The 20,312-nt window shown below is 38.3% G+C and overlaps 3 protein-coding genes across 3 annotated transcripts; 1 reads left to right on the top strand and 2 right to left on the bottom strand.

The window, feature by feature from the left end:
• Nucleotides 1–482: 482 nt before the first annotated feature.
• Nucleotides 483–10,082, bottom strand: HELRODRAFT_91542 (hypothetical protein; the record flags this gene model as incomplete). The annotated part of the gene is made up of 20 exons (XM_009012362.1): nucleotides 483–887; nucleotides 1,225–1,296; nucleotides 3,346–3,429; nucleotides 4,044–4,148; nucleotides 4,463–4,573; nucleotides 4,658–4,750; nucleotides 4,862–4,990; nucleotides 5,403–5,444; nucleotides 5,552–5,695; nucleotides 5,841–5,966; nucleotides 6,199–6,273; nucleotides 6,401–6,514; nucleotides 6,630–6,783; nucleotides 6,948–7,173; nucleotides 7,617–7,759; nucleotides 8,647–8,710; nucleotides 8,780–8,949; nucleotides 9,096–9,403; nucleotides 9,509–9,689; nucleotides 9,913–10,082. Coding segments are annotated over 20 exons (2,916 nt in total), but the record flags the coding sequence as incomplete, so codon positions are not given.
• Nucleotides 10,083–10,704: 622 nt separating this feature from the next.
• HELRODRAFT_158167 (hypothetical protein) lies at nucleotides 10,705–16,307 on the top strand (the record flags this gene model as incomplete). Its single annotated transcript, XM_009012363.1, has 11 exons — nucleotides 10,705–10,714; nucleotides 11,492–11,553; nucleotides 11,623–11,751; nucleotides 11,871–11,969; nucleotides 12,390–12,472; nucleotides 12,628–12,754; nucleotides 13,340–13,435; nucleotides 13,573–13,695; nucleotides 14,722–14,798; nucleotides 15,325–15,412; nucleotides 16,182–16,307. The coding sequence occupies 11 exons, from the start codon at nucleotides 10,705–10,707 to the stop codon at nucleotides 16,305–16,307; spliced, it is 1,020 nt and encodes a 339-aa protein (XP_009010611.1).
• Nucleotides 16,308–16,800: 493 nt separating this feature from the next.
• HELRODRAFT_186257 (hypothetical protein) lies at nucleotides 16,801–20,227 on the bottom strand. Its single transcript, XM_009012364.1, has 9 exons — nucleotides 20,122–20,227; nucleotides 19,764–19,911; nucleotides 19,352–19,409; nucleotides 19,126–19,222; nucleotides 18,855–19,005; nucleotides 18,641–18,748; nucleotides 18,386–18,473; nucleotides 17,367–17,479; nucleotides 16,801–17,161 (listed from the first exon to the last, which is right to left on the bottom strand). Exons 1-9 carry the CDS (start codon nucleotides 20,211–20,213, stop codon nucleotides 16,994–16,996), a joined length of 1,023 nt encoding a protein of 340 aa, XP_009010612.1. The 5' UTR covers nucleotides 20,214–20,227; the 3' UTR covers nucleotides 16,801–16,993.
• Between the last annotated feature and the right edge of the window lie 85 nt (nucleotides 20,228–20,312).

Raw genomic sequence — 20,312 nt, forward strand, 5'->3', positions numbered from 1 at the left:
ACAACAACATCAACAACATCAACAACAACATCATCAACAACAACAACAACATCAACAACATTGTCATGCAACACTAAAAAACATTTCGTCATCTCGTGAACAAGTCAGATAAGTGAATGAAGGAATGTCAAGATTAAGTAAATATTATTAATGAATAAACGAATAAATAATTATGTTGAATATTTGTTGATATTTTATTTAACATCAATTCAGAAATCTATTCTTTTCACGTTACACCATTGCACGCACACACGCACACACACACATACACACACACACACACACACACACAATGAAATAAGAGAGAGAAAGAGCGGGACATGGATAAAAGTTTTTTAATACGTGCAAGCTGTATGTAGTATAAATATTACCACCACTGCTATCACTACAATGATTCGTAACCAATAATATCACCTTAGTAATAATAATCATCGTACATAATAGTCTTCATCGTCGTCGTCATCATCATCATCGTCGGCGCATCAGTTGCCTCCAAATGTGATGCCGCCTGCCTTAACATTGGTGGTAGCTTCTTTGATTGAGGTTAATGTTTTCTGGAGCCAGGAATTATTTTTATTGGTCGATGATGACGATGATGATAACGATGACGATGCCGATGATGTAGGCGGAGTTGGTGATGACGAAGATGATGACGTCAGCTGGTGGATGAGTTCTTGGTTCTTGCATTCGCATTCGACTAGAGCCAACTTGGTCTGAGCCAATTCCAACTCGAGATCTCTGATGGCCTGCTCTGATTGGATGGCGTTCGAGAGGTCTGCACTCTCACTGGCTGGAGCGTTTTGTTGTTGCGATGTTGGTGGATCCTTCCAGCTGCCATCCCTGCTAACGATGACATCCCTGCAGCTGGCACATCTCTCCACCACTTCCTGGAAGAGTGGTAATGATGATGATCACGAGAATGATTATGATTATAGATATGATGATGATGAAGACGACGAAGATGAAGATTCATTCATTCCAGAGTGAGAGCGAACCCGTCGCCGGAAATGAAATGACATACAGCATAATAACCATGTTACAGCATAAATAATAACACGAGCTCCATGGCACAGGGCTACCAACAGTAACGGCGGGGAGGGAAATGGAAATGATAATAATTATTATATAATATATATATATATATATATATATATATATATATATATATATATGTTTATTATTATAACAGCATCTTATTGAGGACATTTGACGGAAGAGATGAACCTTGATGAGCTTCAATTCCTTCTTGTGGGAGGTGGAGAGCGATTCAATCCTCATACTCAACTCCGAACATATCTGTTGAGGCCACGATGTTGATGACGATGATGATGGTGGTGTGATGATGACGAGAATGACTATGTTTATGGTGATAATGATAATTTCACTTCATTTGCACTAACAACCAGGGTGACCGGCCGACCGACTACGAGTAAAATCTTCTGACCCCAACTCCGAGCCACGACACTCGGAGAAAAATTCAACCTTGCTTTATAATTTGACTTAACTACAAGAACAAAAAACATGCCATTCGTTCGTGACTGTACAGAGTTAGAAAATTTCCTAACAGCACTGAGAAAAGGAAGACTTTTGCGTCTTCTGCATTAGTACCAGCATCAAATCTCAAGTACTAACACTACAAACTCACTTCAATCCAGCCTCCATTGTGGTTGTTATGATTGAAGAAAAAAACAAAGGAACACTAAATTATTTAATGAAATTTAGAAAATTTCAAACTGTTAAATGAACATTGAAGTTTAGTAAGAGGACAACTAACCAGAAGCCCTAAGCACCATAACATCAGTCTTGAGAAATTGAATCAAACACAATCACTCCTCTCCGTCGTATTTAGGGCTCTAATTTGAAAAATCATAACGCACAAATGGTTTTTTCAATAAAGTTGAAAAAACCATTTCACGTTGCATGTTTCGTTTTCAAAGCCACACAATTTGTGGTGACGATAAAACTTGGTGGACCATCCGGCATCACGTTTAAAGATTGGTTCAAGAAATTTTTTTGTTGCTAGCCCAGAAGTATGGAACAGTCTAGCGGGCTACTTGCGACAACCTGGTCTTTTCGTCGAGAATTTCAAAAAGCTGTTAAAGACTTATCTCTTAGACCAATGAAACGTTTTCTTGTCATAAATTGTTTTGAGCATTGCTAATGAGCGCTTTTGGGATCACAATTTGAAAAGCGTATATTAATACTAATAACTCTATACAACTCTATACATCTAAATATCAACAATCAATATCTTCGCTCTGCCAATGCACCGGTTCTTCTTCAAAATATTTCTTCAACCAACATTAGTAAACGAGCATTTCGTCATGCTGCCGCAATTGTTTGGAATTCTTTGCCTCCAGACATCAGAAATTGCAGCTCCTTCTGTGGTTTTAAATCTATTTTAAAAACTCATTATTTCAATCAAGCTCTTAATCGATAATAATTATATATTTTTTGCATGCTGCCTTTAATTTCTATTACATTAATTCAGCAACAATCACAATTATAATTTAATTTTTGTTTGTATTATTTGATTCTTATCATTGGGTTCATATCGCCGTGGTTGATTGATTGAGAATTTCTTGGTCCCGAGGGCGCCTCAGTTGCGATTTACAAATAACATTTGCTATTGTTATTATTACTATACAATTTTATATAGCCCTATATAACTCTATATAACTCTATATAACCCTGTATAAGTCTATATAACTTTATATAATCCTATGTAACTCTGTAAATTTACATTTTTTTTTAAATTGTGTTTTCTACGTTCAAAAACTTTGAAAATGTGAAACGAAAGGGAATGGAAGGGAGAATGCGAGAATGAGTTAAGTAAGTAGGGAATGGGAATTTTCGGGAACGTTGTCCTAAATGGGAATTCGGGAGAGAATCGGGAATGAGGAAAAAAACTGGAGGAAAATGAGAACAAATTTCAATTCCCGCTCACCTACCTCTACGATTGATGTCTTGAATGTGAATCATTTATACAGTCTCTACTCTGTTGCATCATCTATAAACTCTTTCAATTATTGTCCTTATTCATATTATCAAATCGGCATCCTTTTTAACACTAACACGATAGTTCCGAGACCTCTAACTCTACTTGTGTGTGAAAGATTCAATCCCAGTCTCTCTCTCTCTCTCTCCTCTCCTCTCTCTCTCTTTTCTCTTTCTTTCTCTATATATATGCACATATATATATATGTATATATATATATATATATATTATATTATATATATATATATATATACATATATATTTATCTTTTTCTCTCATAGCGTGTTCAACAGTCACGCTGGTGATTTGATGACTTGATTTTGAAAGCGATGAGTTAATTGGCTGACTTGTTTATAGTCTTGAATGATGTTCATATTTTTGGCGTTGTTGGAAGTTGCCTGCTCCGATTCCCTTCTGCACAGATCTTTCAACTGTGGTGATGATGATGATGATGATAGTGGCGGTGGTGGTGGTGGCGGTGATGATGAAATAAAATGAATTTTTTCTGTCTCTTAATTTTAAAATAAAATTAGCAGTGCATGCAAGCAAGATGAACGAAATAGAATCGTGAAATGACATTATTGCACTGGGGTAGGCGAAAATTTATTTCGCAATATATTAGAAGAAAGAAGTCACACTTGACAAGAAATAACATGACGAGGAAGAGTTTCACGAGTTTTTCACAATTTTTTTTACAAGTAAGAATGGTAAACTTTTGACTTCGGTTGGAGTGTTTAGATCATCTGACCATGAATGACTGATCTTACCAGTCTGTTCCTTCCATCCTTACAGCAGGTAATTCTTTCAATGTTTCAATTTATTTCATTTGTTTAACATGTTGAAATCAGTGGCACCAGTAGCTTCATTGGCTTCATTTAACGTAGCCGCATCAGTTTTGTTAACTTCCAAATATGAAGTGCAATGGCTTAGTATTAATTCAATGCAAGATACCGACGATGGTAGTGATAATATAATTGAGATTATGAATAAAATTTTTAAAATAGCTTGTCGGGCCTAACCCAACCCTGCCTAACGCCTAACCCACCTGGCCAACTTCCCCCTCCAATCTTTTCTTCTCTTCTTCCACTTCGACGAGTTGTGAACGACAGAGCAGCAACTCCTTGTTCACGTAGTCATATTTGTCTTCAACCTGTCATTCGGTTGGTTGATTGATTGGTTGGCTGGTAGATTGATTGGTTGATTGATTGGTTGGTTGATTGGTTGGTTTTTAACATCATCCTTCAACATTAACATCATTTCATCATCAACATCATCATTATTTTGACGCAAATATTTTTTCGTTCGCCATTTACTAGAAAATTTAGAGCGCTCCTTCACAGCATTGTGAGCTTTTTCATTGGGTCTCCTCATTATCGAAAGTATCAGTAGCAACAACAACTACATTTCCTACGTCATCATCATCATCATCACCATCATCATCAACACCAGGCAGGACACTCTCACCTTATCAAGTTCTCCTCTCAGCTGGATCTTGCTGTTGACCAGTTCACTGGCCAGGTCATCGTTCTCTCTCTCCAGCCTCATGTTCGTCTCTTGTAGGCGCTTGTTGTCTCGCTGCATACGTCATCATCATCATCGTCATCATCATCATCATTACCATAATCACCATCTTCATCATCGTCATCATCATCCTCCTACCTTCAGCCTATCGACCGGATCTTCCTGCTGGAGTTGTGACTCTCTGAAAGTTTTGAAGACTGTTTCGTATTTCTTCAGCTTCTTGTTAGAGGGCTGATGATGATGAAGATGATGAAGATGGTGAAGATAACGATGATGAAGATGATGATAAAGATGAAGAAGATGGTGATGAAGATGATGATGAAGGTGATAAAAGTGATGAACCTTGAGCGAGATGGCCATATTGATCATCTCCTTGGAGACCTCATCGCACCTGTACTTCTTGGGTAGATGCACCCTGAAGTATTTGAGGACGCCTTCGAAGTCCAGTGTCAGTAGGTCCTTGCGAGACATCTGCGTACGTTGTTTGTTCGCCTTTGCATGTGCTGTTCATGTTCTTTGTGTTTGTTGTTTGTGTAGTTGTTTGAAACATTTGTTTGTGTTTGATGTTTGTAAGATGTTCATGTTTGTTTGGTCGCTTGTTTGCTTCTGTTTGATTGTCTATGTCTCTCTAAGTTGCCCAACTGTCTATGCTTGCTGCACATGATATACCAATCGGAGCCCCATCAGTGATGCTCGTAATTATTAAAATGATGACGCTGGATTTCAAGATGGCGACGAAGATGAAACAAAAGAGAAAGAGTTAATGTGGTGATGATGACGACGACGAAGACGATGATGATGGTTGAAAATGATGATGATGTTGGAAAATGATGATGATGGTTGATGATGATGATGATGGTGGTGGAAGATGATGAAGAGGAACCTTAAGAAGGGCCAGTGCAATCCCAAATATTGTACTCATGCCCTGTGAAAGTCATCAACAACATCATCATCATAATCAACATCATCACCAACATCATCATCAGCGACAACGAACATCACCATCATAAACATCATCATCATCATCGCCACCTCGCTGATGAAGAGATCGAGAATGTAGAAAACGAGGAAGAGGGGGAACTTGGCGGTGAAGAGGGTGAGGAACCACTGGGAGGCGTACATGTGGGCCTCCAGCCCGAGGTCCATGAAGTGATCGTACAGGTCGGGCAGTTGGTCCTTCGTCGTGAATGGTCGGTTGATTTGTGTCGTGATTGGTCGGTTGGTTTGATGGTGGTGATTAATATCATAATATTCTTTTATAATTTTATATTAATGTATTGATAATCATCGCCATCATCATCATTGTCATCGTCATCAGCACCTCCATGCAGCGCTCCAGTTGGTAGAACTTGAGGTGGAGGTCTTCGAAGTCCTGTCGGAAGAGATCTCGCAGCTTGTAGTCGTACATTATCTTCGTCAGCACGCAGAAGGCTTGCTCCTCGGGCATCTGATCGTCATCATCATCACATCATTATCATTATCACAACCACACCATCATTATCACAACCACACCATCATCATCATTATCATTATCACAACCACACCATCATCATCATCATCATCATCACAACCACACCATCATCATCATCATCATCACAACCACACCATCATCATCATCATCACAACCACATCATCATCATCATCATCACCACAACCACATCACCATCATCACCACCGACATGTAGCAGAAGAGCAGCTGTCAAGAACGAAACACCCTGACAATAATTGATCTCTTCGTCATAAACTGAGTACGCCTGTGTGTGGTCATCATCATCATCACCATCACCATCATCGTATATATCATCATCATCGTCATCGTATATATCATCACCATCATCATCACCATCATCACCCCATCATCGTCATCGTCATCACCACCACCTTGCATATCTTGTAGAGTGACTCCTGCCCTCCCCCTCCGACATCCTTGAAGAACTCGTGGGCTGGAAAGGTTCGGTTCAAATCCCTCTGGATCATTTCCTCTGATGGAGAGTCCTGACGGTGAGGATGAAGAGGATGAAGAAGAGGAGGAGAAAGAAGATGAGGAGGATGAAGATGATGAAGAGGAGGCGGAAAAAGAAGATGAGGAGAGAGTGAGACAAAAATGAACCTTAGCAATGAGAAGTCTGTAGGTTTCAAACATCTGCTGGTCATCAGTGCAGCCCACCAACAGCTGCCACACCTCCCCCCTCAAAGCCTCGGGCACCCCCCTTCTCACCAACCCCTCCACCGTCTTCGGTCGCTGACTCACATTCTGGTGCCATCTTGTTTTTGATTTGTTGATGCATACATCATCGTCATCATCATTGTCATCATCATCGCCATGTTTTCACTCACTTTCATCATCACCATCATAACTACCCTTACAATAATGCTCCCTACCAATGTCGCAATCATCACCACCACCATCACCATCATGATGACCAACTTGATGAGAACATCTTTCCAACTATCGAGCAGAGCCTCATCGGTCACCTCCTTACTGACCGCACCACTCCCACTCAACAGTGGTTCGTCGTTGTCTGGTGATGGTGATGATGACGACGGCAATGGTGATGATGATGGTGGTAGTGAAGATGATGGTGGTGGTGGTGAAGATGAAGATGGTGACGAAGATGAAGATGGTGGTGGTGATGTTGTGACGCATTTACGTACTTTCATTTATAATTTTGCTCATGAGATATATTTGAATCTAATTTCATTATAATATCATTCCCATATTTATTCATTCGTTCGTTCACTCACTCACTCACTCATTCACTCACTCACCACTTTCTTCGCACTCCCGTGGAGATGTGGATTCGATGGTGTTCATGTTGAATAACTTCGAATTCTGGAAAACCCCAAACAGTGACGTGTTCATCAAAGAGCCAGAGGACGATGATGACGATGTTGATGCCTTGCTCCTCCTCTCTGCTTCTGATTGGTTCTCGATACTGACCACCTCTTTCAGTGGACCAATAACATCACTTGCTTCGTTCTCAATCTGACCAATGGTTTTCAAATTCTTACTATTTAATTAAAGATAACACGAAACCATCTTCATTATCATAATTGATTTTTGTCGTCATCATTACTTCATCACCATCATTATCACCAATATCGTCATCACCACCATCATCATTATCACCGCCAACCTCCTTAACACGAACGGCGAACTTGTTGTACAGGGACTTGTTGGTGAAGTACCAGAACTTCTGATTGGTTGGGAAGACTTTCACTTTCACTTCGAAGAGGAATCTGTCTCGCAAAATCACGGCAAACACCATGAGAGCCTGCTAATGCTCACAGCACAACAGCACAACATCACAAGAGCATACTTTCAGCGTGTTAGCGGGCTTACATGCAAATTAAAGAATTTGTTTATATGCAAAATAATTCATTTACGATCGTGAGAATATTGACCTTATAGTTTGATTAGATATTTGATTTATTTATTCGCTGAAACAATTGTTTATTCAATCAATCAATCTTCGTTTTGCGTCCAGAGACCCGGTTTCCCGAGGTAGGACGTTGTTTTCTTCAACTTTTTGCGCCAAATTATTATTTGATTCTTTATTGAGATTTTTTAAAACATGGTTCCTAAATGTTCTGTGCATGCGTGTAAAAGAGGTTAAGAGTTGGGGATGGTTTGTGGTGTGGCTGGAATGATGTCTCATCTCAATATCGTCCGCAATAAAAAAAACTCAAACTCGCGCCACAAGCAGAAACCATCTGCAAAATAATTTTCCAACCTCCCAACGATGACAAAAACCATAATAATAAAAATTAAAATAATAATAATAATAATAGCTAGTAATAATGATTCTTTTCATTCTTGCTACTTTGATATGAATATTGGTTATAATTTGATAGCGTTTGTGAAAGCTGAAATGACGAACGCCATATTAGGTTAGTTTTTTCTTTAATAGTTTTAATAATAATAATAATAATGGGAACATTCTTTCATTGACCGAAAAGATAAAATCCAAATGAAATCAATCGAAAATCATTAATCATACATCAGAGTGCAAATATATAAGATGTAAAATACAAGGTACGATCCTCTCATACTCTCTGGTCAACAAGTGCTTGGGAGTAAAGAATAAAACAATGGTAATGAAGATGATGATGATGATAATGATCACCTGATCGGTTCTCTAATCAGGTCCATGACAACATCAACTGCAACCGTCATGAACATCCTGGAATCTGTTGTTGTTGTTGTCGATGATGATGATGACGACGACGATGATGATGATGATGAAAGAATGGAGTGACCTTTAGGGGTTTCAGCGTTGATGAGGTTGTACTGGGAGAGGGTGGGGTCCCAAGTGGCTGCGATGTTGAAGGTCGAACAGTCCACGGATTTATTGAAGTCCTCAATCTCCAGCAAGTTCATTTCACTAGTCTTTATGTTGCGCCCCGCACCCAGCAACACTCCGAAACATCTACCCCGACATTCGAAAGGTGATGATGGGTGATGAGTGAAAGTGCACTCTGAAAACACAACTACAACCACATTGGCACTGAGTTTATATCATATCATCATCATCAACACAAACATCACAATCAGCATCACCATCATCAGACTAACTTGTCCAACTTGATAGACTGGAGGCCACTCATTTGAGAGATGTGGATGACGACCTTCTTAGGAACATTGCACCTCATCTTGATCACGTTCTTATCTTTTGGGCAGCTGACGTACGTCTGACTTCGAGGGTCCAATTCTTTGATGTCGAGGGTGACATCAAAGTGAAAAAGATTGCAATCAGCTGCAGATGTCGCTGGTGTGGTGGATGATGTTGTGGCCATCTGTGAGGTTGAAGTTGCCGGTTGTTGTTGTGCTTTCAAAGTTCTTCTGAATGCCGTTGCAAAGTTGTACAATATCTTGCCGACATTCTGTTGGGAGATTTAGCGCAATTTCATAGTCGTTCACACCACCATCACCATCATTATCAACACCACCATCACCATCATTATCAACGCATCACCATCACCCACCACATCAGCATCATCGCTCCTGAAGACATGGCATTGAAATATGGCAGTCTCCACAGTCTCGCTGTGACTGCAAGTGAATGCAAAACATTTAGACTCTTTGGTATCATTCGGACCCCGGGCACAAAATAAAATTTGCTGAATGCAGAATGATGCAATTTCTTGATTGGTCGACGGGTCCAACAAACTTGAAAGGGACAGTTTTAATAATGATCATGGTAGCAATCATGATAGTGATGATGAAAGTGTGATGATGATGATGATTGGTGATGATGATAATGATCTTTGTGGCAACCATGATAATGATAAGAGATAATGATGATAGTGGCCAGAAATTAACAATAATAATAAACAAGAACCATTATTAAATGTAAATATATGAAATAAAAAAAATTTTCAAATGAGCAGACTAGACGGCTCCTTGTGAGTGGCTAGGAACGGCAAGGGTCACTTGGACCGCCTGATTTGATTGGTTGTTGAGGATGACCATGTTCCTATTGACCTCCAACTCGCTCCTCGGTGCATTGACAATTGCACAGCCCAAATAGATCATGCCGGTGAAGAGTGTGGTGTCATCATCGTCATTGATGTTGAACCTCTTCGGGGGAATGATGAGTTGTGGGGAGGGCAGTGGAGGTGAAGATGGCGACACTTTAGGTGGGCTGTCACGCCCTTCAATTCAAAATTTAAAATTTCTTCAGCAGCCCATTTATTAATTTATTTAATAAATTTATATATGATAAAAAATAAACTTAGAATAGAAATTTAATATTTTTGCATTGTTTATTACATTCACTTATTGTAAACAGTAAAAAGTCAACTCATCAACTGAAGTGCACTGTCATCCTGATCAGCTCAATACAATAAAAAATTTTAATTTAAAAAAAACAATGCAATGATGAGCTTGGTCTGGCAAGTTTGTCAGAGTACCAACCATCTTCAGCATTTTTTGTCCCCATCATGCCCAGCTCGTCATCGCAGGAGAGAACCTCCTTCAAGTTGGCCTCCAACTCCTTGCTCCCGCCAGAAGTTGTTATCTGCAACTTGGGCTCTCCACTATTGTTTATCAGAACGAAATCGTCCACCCCCGACTCCATGGAAGTTCGACTCAGACTGTCCTCCATTTTTAATCGCTAATTCAAATTTTATAACAATTTGCGGTGTTTGTGTAAACTTTCTGCAAGTGAACCCCAGCCGAGAACATGCAGAAGAGTTAGTGAACTGGGGATTAATTGGAATTCTAGTGTAAAAGTTAACTTATTTGCTGTGCGAGTGCTCATAAACAAAACAAAGAATTTATTTAAATTAGTTTTTAAACATAGACAAGTGAGCAGAATACAGTATAAATTTTTCACTTATTAAGAAACTGTCATCAACTGATTTATAAAAAAAAGTAATTAACTTTATTGAAATTCTAAAGAAGTTTGGGTAAAATGCGTTTGTTCAAATTGAATTCATTTTTACGTTCTGCTAATTTCAAAAATTTAAACGTTCATGTTTTCAAGATTCACTCAATCGCCAAGTAAAACACTTTTTTAAAGATTTCATATTAACTTTCTTTTTAAGAACAATTATTAAATATTAATATTAAGAAATATTGAGAAATATTTAATATGCCTCTAAACAAAAGTTCCAAAGATACCGATCTAGAAGAAAGTATTTACACAATCATTTTCAAATTTCAATTATTTAATCATAGTTTTTCTGCATAATTTAAGTATTAAATGAATGTTTAATATTTAGTAGATGTGATAATCTAAATTCTTATGAAAAAAGTTAATTCATGCGGATTAAAAGTCATTAAGTGATCAGAGTATAGCATTCAGCCTCACGCAAATGCACGACCCCTTGCAATTTTTATCAACCCACAATTTTAAATAGAATTAGTTACATTGCACAAAATAAATCATTGTGCATGTGATTATTAAGCATCACCGCATGTACTTGTACACGTACATACATAATAAATTAACAAACAAACAAAAACAGTCCAGGAATTCTTGGCGGGGGCGAAGGAGGAATTCAACAAGAAGTGGGAACAGAATCCGATCGTAATTATTTCGCTACATTTATTTAAAATATTTTTTGTTAACACAAGCTCCGTTGCATTTTCATTTCAGTCGAATGGAAAGGTAGATGATTTCGATCGACTGAGAACCTTGGGAACTGGCTCGTTCGGCAGGGTGATGCTTGTTCAGCACAGAACTTCAAAGAATTATTACGCCATCAAAATACTTGATAAGCAGAAGGTAGTTAAGATAATGATGACGATAGTGATAGTGGTGTGTTTACGAAAATGACGCGGTGATGATGCTTATGATGTGACGATGTTAATTATGACGATGGTTTCAACTTATCGATTTGACAGATTGTAAAATTGAAGCAGGTTGAACACACGTTGAACGAGAAGAAGATTTTATACTGCTGCAACTTCCCATTCCTCATCTCTCTCAAGTTTTCATTCAAGGTTTCTACAGCCACATTTTTTCAAATTTCATCAATCTCAAGAGTATTACGTATTGAATACTGATTTAAATATTTACTTACACAACGCTCAGCGGTGGATCCAGACAACTTTGGCGGGGGGTGGCAAAGTCTGTAGAATGTTTACATATATAACTTCGTTAAAAATGTTGAATGTTTGTGGTAGTGTGACCAAAATTAAAAATTAGACTGGCGACCTTTCGTCAATTTTTGGTCAATTTTCGACGTCAAACAGTGCTCTTTTTTTGCAAAAACTGAGTTTTACTGACTTTTTATAAAAACACAGCTCACAACGGTGGGTCATTGCCCCCCGGACCCTCTAGATCCGCCACTGAAAAAGTTGATACTCGTTCGCACCGGTACGTTTAAACTGAATAAAAAATGATGACGATGCTGAACGCAGGACAACAGCTATTTGTACTTGGTGCTCGAGTTTGTCGGGGGCGGTGAGATGTTCAACCACCTGAGGAAGGCCAGGAAGTTCACGTGAGCTGCTGCCACTTTCTTTCATCATACACTCACGCACGCCGTTCTTTTTTCTCTCTCACACATCTTCACACGCACAATCACATTTACATACACACGCGTCTAAACTTTCACACACAAACACACACACACACAAATATTCTTCTTCGACTCAGTGAGAACCAGGTAAAGTTTTACGCAGCACAAGTTACAATGGCATTCGAGTACCTACATTCACTTGACATTCTCTATCGAGACCTCAAACCTGAGAACCTGCTGCTCGATACGAATGGATACGTCAAGGTTAGAAGAAAAATTATTCGGCGGGAAAGTTTCGTACCAGGCGCGCATTTGTGTGTTTAATAACTTATTGAGTAGCACGAGCCAACTCGACATCACCCGGTGGCTCAGCATTGTACTAATAGGTTAGTAGTTAATTAAATGCATACATAAATCACGCTCATTACGCGATACATTCCATTAAGAGCTACAACTTATTAGAGATGCATGCAAATCGACTGCATAGTTATCGCGTTAGAAGAGGTTAAAAATTAAAATAATCTGTGTGGTTTCATCTTACGAAGGTGAACAAACAACAAAAATGAAAAAAAAACAGGCGAGGTTGTGACATTGTTGTTTTGTTTACAATATCCTACCCTACGCATCTCGCAATTTATCACAACCGAGCTGACGGTATAACTCAATGAGGACTATAACGATTTTACCTGAGCTGTGATTGTCATAATCATATTATCTATCACTTGTTTCGAATCTTCGGAGATCATTCGTCTGGGGAGACGGTTCGGGAGATGTAAAATAAAATATTTAACATCGAGGTGGCTCTGCCTCACTTGGCACGAGAACATTTTGTAAAATTGAAATTGACAGGTGGCTGATTTTGGATTCGCAAAGAGGGTGAAAGGGCGAACGTGGACTCTTTGTGGCACTCCCGAATATCTGGCCCCTGAAATAATTCTCAGCAAGGTCGGTAGGTGGTTGATGTCTGGTTGGTGCGGTTCTTTAATGTTCAACAAATGACATTACCTCTGCATGCACGCACATACAATGCATACACACACTCACGCATACAATTCAAACATAATTCTGTGTACAATGACCAGGGCTACAACAAGGCGGTTGATTGGTGGGCACTGGGGGTCCTCATCTACGAAATGGCAGCTGGTTATCCACCATTTGCAGCTGACCAGCCGATACAAATCTATGAGAAGATCGTCTCAGGCAAGGTCCTACACACAGTGTTTCCCTTCTTTCACAATTTTCTATTTGGTGTTTCTCAAGAGGAATTGATAAAGAACGCACAGCATGTATAAATACACGTAAATCGACGCGTTACACACACACACGTGAGGCAGAGGATCTCCTGGCGTTCGAACCCAAACACTCCAACAGCAGTGCCAGGAACTAGAGCCCTGTGTGGTTAAAATTTTCGAAACCGCAATAGAAAAAACACTTGTTGCGCATTTCTTAGGTCTGAATTCAGCGTTCTTTTTGCGAGGTGAAGTTGTCTGACGGCCCACTCTTCTTCATGAGACACTTGGCACTGGAATGCCAACAGAAGGGCCGTACCAGATTTTGACTTTTTAAAATCTTGCCGCACGCATTACACATGTTAACTATCGAAATACTTGATGTGGTGTAAGTATTGATAATTGAGATACAACCAAAAGAGTTGCATCAATCAGATGGTCCAGGTGATTATAATAAAATATTGTTGCTGTGCAATTAAATTAAATATTTAAAAACCAGGTAACTAGCTATCAATCATAATATAACTTAAATGAGCGAACGACAATATAAACTGACTGCCTTGTGTGCCTGTACAACGACTGACGACAAACAACGGTACTATTTTAACGACGGTCAGTCAGTTCAATACGCTGTTGAAACAGTAGGCTAATGTAAAACAACACGCCAATTTTTATTTAGACATTAACGTCGAGACATCTATGCCAAAACGCGCAAAAATAAATACATAAACATGTATATGTTCAATCTTAGGTTAACAAAATCCCGGCTTAAATCTTAATGTAACAAAGAAATAGAAGAGCATTTTGTGGTTTAAACCGGGGTGGCGGTTAACTACGCAGGGCTCTACCAGGCTCACCAACCATCAGCAGCACACGTGAGAACGCGCCCACATTGCCCTTCTGTCATTAATGTTATGTAACGATTAGTAATTTTGTTATGTTATTTTCAAAAGCACGAATGACATTTGAAATTGTGAATGACACAAATGAAATGTGTGCCAGGTAAAGTACCCTGGACACTTCTCGTCAGATACGAAAGACATCATCAAAAACCTCCTGCAACTTGACCTCACCAAAAGGTCCGCCAGTCTGTTCTAAATATTTATTTATTCATCTAATTGTGTTACTCTTGTCGTTTTTGTTGTAAGCCGACGTAACGTAGATAGAGAGATATAACGTTCATAAACATAATTTAATTAAGAAGTAATTGTATTGTAATAACCATTTAAAAATCAACGATCATGGAAACTGTTGCAATGTTGAAATTGATGACGATGACAACGATGATCAGTGGCGGATCCAGACAACGTGGACGGGAAGGGCCAAAATTTGAAAATTTTGAAATTTTTTTAAATTTGACGGGGGGCCAAGAAATTCGCCTTTTTTGCTTATCTCGCCAATTTTTGGTGCATTTTGTACTTTGAATCAGAGTTGTCTCTCCTAAAAACTGAGTTTTACTGACTTTTAATAATAACAACAATGGTCACAACGGGGGAGATTCGCCACTGATGTTGTTGTTGATGATGATGACGATGTGAATGATAAAGATGACGATGATGATAACGAAGGTAATGATGATTAGAACGACTGTGATGATGAAAACAGGTATGGCAACATGAAAAATGGCATACAAGACATCAGAAACCACAAATTTTTTGAGGAAATTGACTGGCTTGCTGTCTTCCACAGATCTGTTTGCCACACTTTCAACTTTTATTTATATTCATTTCGATTTGAAGTTTAACATATTTCACGCGATTCATCTATTGTACTACAAAATGTGTTTTTCGTGTCTATATCTGCTGTGTGCTAACAGGACAATTAATCTCGGACCCAAATTTGCCGGAAAACGCCCTCAGACGCCCTTCAATAAAAAATAAACCTTGGATAAATTCCACGACAAAAATTTTGGTCCACAAAAATATTGAGCAAAAAATAAAATTTTTAATTTTATTTCTAATCATTAATAAAAAGACACAAACTTATTTAATTGATGATAATTTAATAACATTTTGCTATTTAATTGGACACTGCAACTAATAATGTAGCTTATGCCCTAGTCTCTTTTAAAATTTTACTATAAAATAATAGCAAAAATGGTTTACCTGTTTTCTACATAAATCCAATATTTTCTAGAGGGTTTTTGTCCAGGGATTTTTTTTTGAGGTTCATCTATAACGTTTGTGAAGATTCTGTAGTTTTTTGCTTGCATGCTTTTGCTTGGGGATCTCCTTGCCTGGGTTTTTTTTCCTGGAATCCTGCCGTGTATATTTCGATTTTTGCATTTAATTTGCTTGTACATGAACGTAAACTACCCGAGTATCGTTGATAAAATGAGACCACCCGCCATCAAATGATGCTCAAATTCAACATTTTTACCCGTACATTTATTTAGTATCTTCATATAATGATCCCCATCGCACCATCAGCACACCGCACCCCACCACAATGATGATCATCAGGTGACTCCGAGTTTCATTCCTCGCACGGAAGGGCCGGGAGACGACAGTCACTTTGAAGAGTACGACGAGGAACCGATGCACATGTCTGCCACGAACAAGTTCTCAAAGGAATTTACAGACTTCTGACCGGACGCTGATGCTCACCCTAGAATGCGCTCGTTGAATGACTTTTGAACGTAACTCTACTTGCTAGCCCTTCACGACAGCCACAGTGAATAACTGGATTGAACATAATTGAACAATTCAACTTTTCGTTACTTTACCTTTATAAAATGTCAAATAAATTACTTAATGTTTGCTTGATATTCCTCAGTGAGCGGTTGTCCATCGTTACTTTCGTCCGAACGACAAGTAGGAATAAATAGAAACATCATGCGCATCTTGCGACATTGACAGTTAAATTCATCAACCGAAGAAAGATTAACTCCGCATTAAAATAAATAAAAAAATATATTTTAAACAAAGGCCCGCGGATTATAGCGGGATGAAGGGTAAAACAAATTCGAACATTCAGTAGAAAGATAAAGATAATTCAGAAAAGTTGACCGAGAAACGCATTCGTAGCAAGTTTGATCTTCAATAAAGCACGACTAACCGACAAACTCAAGTTTTGTTTAAGTTTCTCAGTGGCAAAATTCGAATTAATACAAATTTATTCATAGTTTTAACAAAAAAAACGTGCATGTCACATTTGGATTGGATGGTAAGTTAGCCAACATATATAAATAACATTTATCCTCAAAGACATGTTCTGACGTCCAAACATTAATTTAACGATCGGTAGATGAATGTTATCAAGTTACCTCGACACCTCACACCATCGGGGTGGACCGCTCACTGACCAGAGATAATCGATCGATTGACGGATTGAAAGGTTGAGTTAGGAATTTTGAAAACTTCTGAATTTGATTGGACCCCCTTACTTCATGTTCCATCAGTGGCAGACGAGTTATATGGAAGTCTTCGTATAGATCTTCTATCTGTCGGGCGATGGTGATGTGACGATAATGCAGCAAATTTTTTTAATAAAAAACTGATAAAAACTGAAGCCGAAAAACAATCTCGTGCATTGAATTACGAAACACCGCAACAACATCTCAACTTCAACATTTCATCTTCAACAACATTACATCCATTGAAAAAAAAAACATCACAACAACAACAACTGCACAACACAGCAGCAACCTGCCCGAGGTATTTATTTTGAATCTTGAACCTAGCCTCGCACATCTTGCACGGGAGTTGGTTGCCGGCCGTCATCAGCAACTGATTGACAACAACGTTATGCGTGTCTATCCCTACAAATTCAATCATTATTTGTTTCTCTCGTAAGTACAATAACTGACATGTTTGTTTCATTTGTTAGGCCTGTATTTAAATGTTATATCATTATGTTGTTTTGTTTTTCCACATGATTCTTTAAAATTTAAGTTTTTCATTTTTTTTATTACATATTTCAGTTTGGTTGGTCTCTTTGATGGATTTTTTCGTTCTCCCGAATTTAAATGGTACGTTTGTTTTGTGTGAAACTCTTCATTGTATGAAGTTTCACGCACATCTACCCAGGAACTGCAGACTATTAAAGAAAAACCGCTAAACTGATCCTCAACAAACCTTCTAGCCCCAGTCCTCACATTATCCTTCCAATCGTTCATTGGCTTCACACTTTCACTCAAATCATTTTCAAAACTGAAGTCCTAACCTTCAAAATAATGTTGTCAAAATCCCCAGTAGATCTACATGACTTCATCGCCAGGAGCGTGCCAGATTGCTCTACAGATTCTTGACAGGCATGGCTCCTATTGCCTAATTCCACAATGCTAACTGTGGTTTACGTCACGCCACACAGGAGGTTTTAAAAACGTTACCTCTCAAGTGGGAAGAATGCTTGTCACTGAATCTTTTCAAAAACAGACTAAGGACTCATTTTTTCAAACACAGACTAAAGACTCGTGGTTTCAACACGTGCCTGTAGGTTCCAGCACCATTGAAGCAGCAGTGCGAATCGGCGCTATATAAATGTCTATAATATTATTATTACTAAAAACACCATCCAATTGCTTTAGAGGATCTTTTTATCAAATGCATTTCCAATGTAAACAAAATCAAATCATTAACGTTAAATTAAAAGGAAGATATTATTTTGAAAAATTTGTTTGAAGTTAATGAGGCAAATAAAAGTTAAGGGTAAAATTTAACTGAACCTGATTTTGTGAGCTCTTGGACCAATCTCTCTGTTTCATACAATGAGAGAAACTCAGCTATGCACACACATATGAATGTTGTTTGCTCCTATGTTTGTTGGTGTGTGTGTGTGTGTAAAGTAATGATTGACTGGTAGATGTTTCATTCATTTATTCATTCAGCAGATAGCACTTATTTGCAGAATAATTTGAAAACATTTGCAATTTAACGAATGTAATTCTGGCGAATAAATTAATGAATGAAAGGTGACTGACGGGGTTCTTGAACTGTTCATTAACTTGCCGGATGACAGGAAGGATCTCTTCCAACTTTCGAGTCATGTCATCTGCATTCACATCTGACATCCCCAGCATATTGGTCACCTTAATGTGTGTCAATCCAATTCAATTAGGTACGATATCTCATTGTTTTGTGAACCCATGAACCTCAACCTGACACGCCAAGAAACCACCGCAACCAACCAACAACCTGTGAAACAAACGGGCTGATATGATTTTTGAGACGAAGGATTTTTCCCAATCCCTTTTCAACGACGGCCGGGAAGGAGAGCAGCCTCAATGTGTGCCCCGTGGGAGCCGTATCAAACACGACAACTGAAAAGTTCATACTTTTCACCAATCTGTCAATGATGATTTCATTGGGAAAATATTAGTGATGGCAACCAATGATGATAATGACATTGTGTCAATGAGATTAGTTAGTGATGATAATGATAGCTATGCTAGCGATAATGACTCACTTCATAACCTCCGAGTAACTCATGGCCTCGTCGATCCCAGGAAGTGCTTGCATCATATCTTGCATCATGGAGCGACCGATGCTGAATGCATCCGTGCCTAATGAAAGGATTCATTCCTCTCTTTCAATCTCAGTTAAAATAAATCGATTAATACAAAGTCATCGTTGTCACTAAAAACAGGAGCTAGTAAAGTAACTCACAAATTGTGAAGTAACATTTAGCTCACCATGATCATCAAAATATTCATCTGGAAGTTCACCAACACCAACATTTGGATCGATTTCCTAAGCCAAAAGGCACATATTTTAAATACATAATATTTTAAATATTCAGCTACTCATTATAATATGAGAATATAAATTTTTAAAAATAATTTAACATCATTGATAACTTATTTTTAAAATAGAGTTTCGGTTTGCAATTTAAAAAACATAGCTAAGGAATTTAGTTAAGAAACTAATTAAATTATTAAATTTTAGTAAATTAGTAACTCAAAGCTTGAAAGTTTAAAAATTATTAAGATAGTAGTAAGCTAAATAGTGTAATGAATGACTTAATTTTATAAGTCTTTATGACATGTTAATCTTATTCCTATTGTAATGATAGCCCTGGTGAAAGTATCATAAACAGAATCATACCATAGCATAAAGATTGTTGAATCCTGCAACTTTGGTGGGCACTTTGGTGAACTTTTGATCAAAAGCATCGGATATGTTGTGCGCTGGGTCCGTCGAAATGATTAGGACTGTTTCACGAACCTTTGATAGCTGGATGGCCAGACTGCAACTGATTCAAAATTTCAAATTCAACAATTTTCCAATAAAATAAATGGAATATAATTGATAGTAAAACAGTAGGAAGAGGATCAGTGTTATGTCAGCAGCTATTGTTATTCATACGTCATACTATGCAATGCTTCTGTGTTAGAGTACAATGTTAGATTTTTTTTTAAATTTTTAAAACGAATCAGCGAGCAAATTTATAAAATAAATTAACCTGCACGTTGTTTTTCCCACACCACCTTTGCCGCCTACAAAAATCCACTTTAAAGAAGTCTGATCAATCACATTTTTGAGTGAAGGCTCCATGATGACACCGACCGTTCAGAGCGTAGACGACTTACGTACGACACACATAGGAAGTAAATAAGGGTCTGACGAATTGGCTGAGTGGCCCACAGATTTCTG

Source organism: Helobdella robusta (genome assembly GCF_000326865.2).
Source record: "Helobdella robusta unplaced genomic scaffold HELROscaffold_104, whole genome shotgun sequence".
In the NCBI taxonomy this organism is placed as follows: Eukaryota; Metazoa; Annelida; class Clitellata; order Rhynchobdellida; family Glossiphoniidae; genus Helobdella; species Helobdella robusta.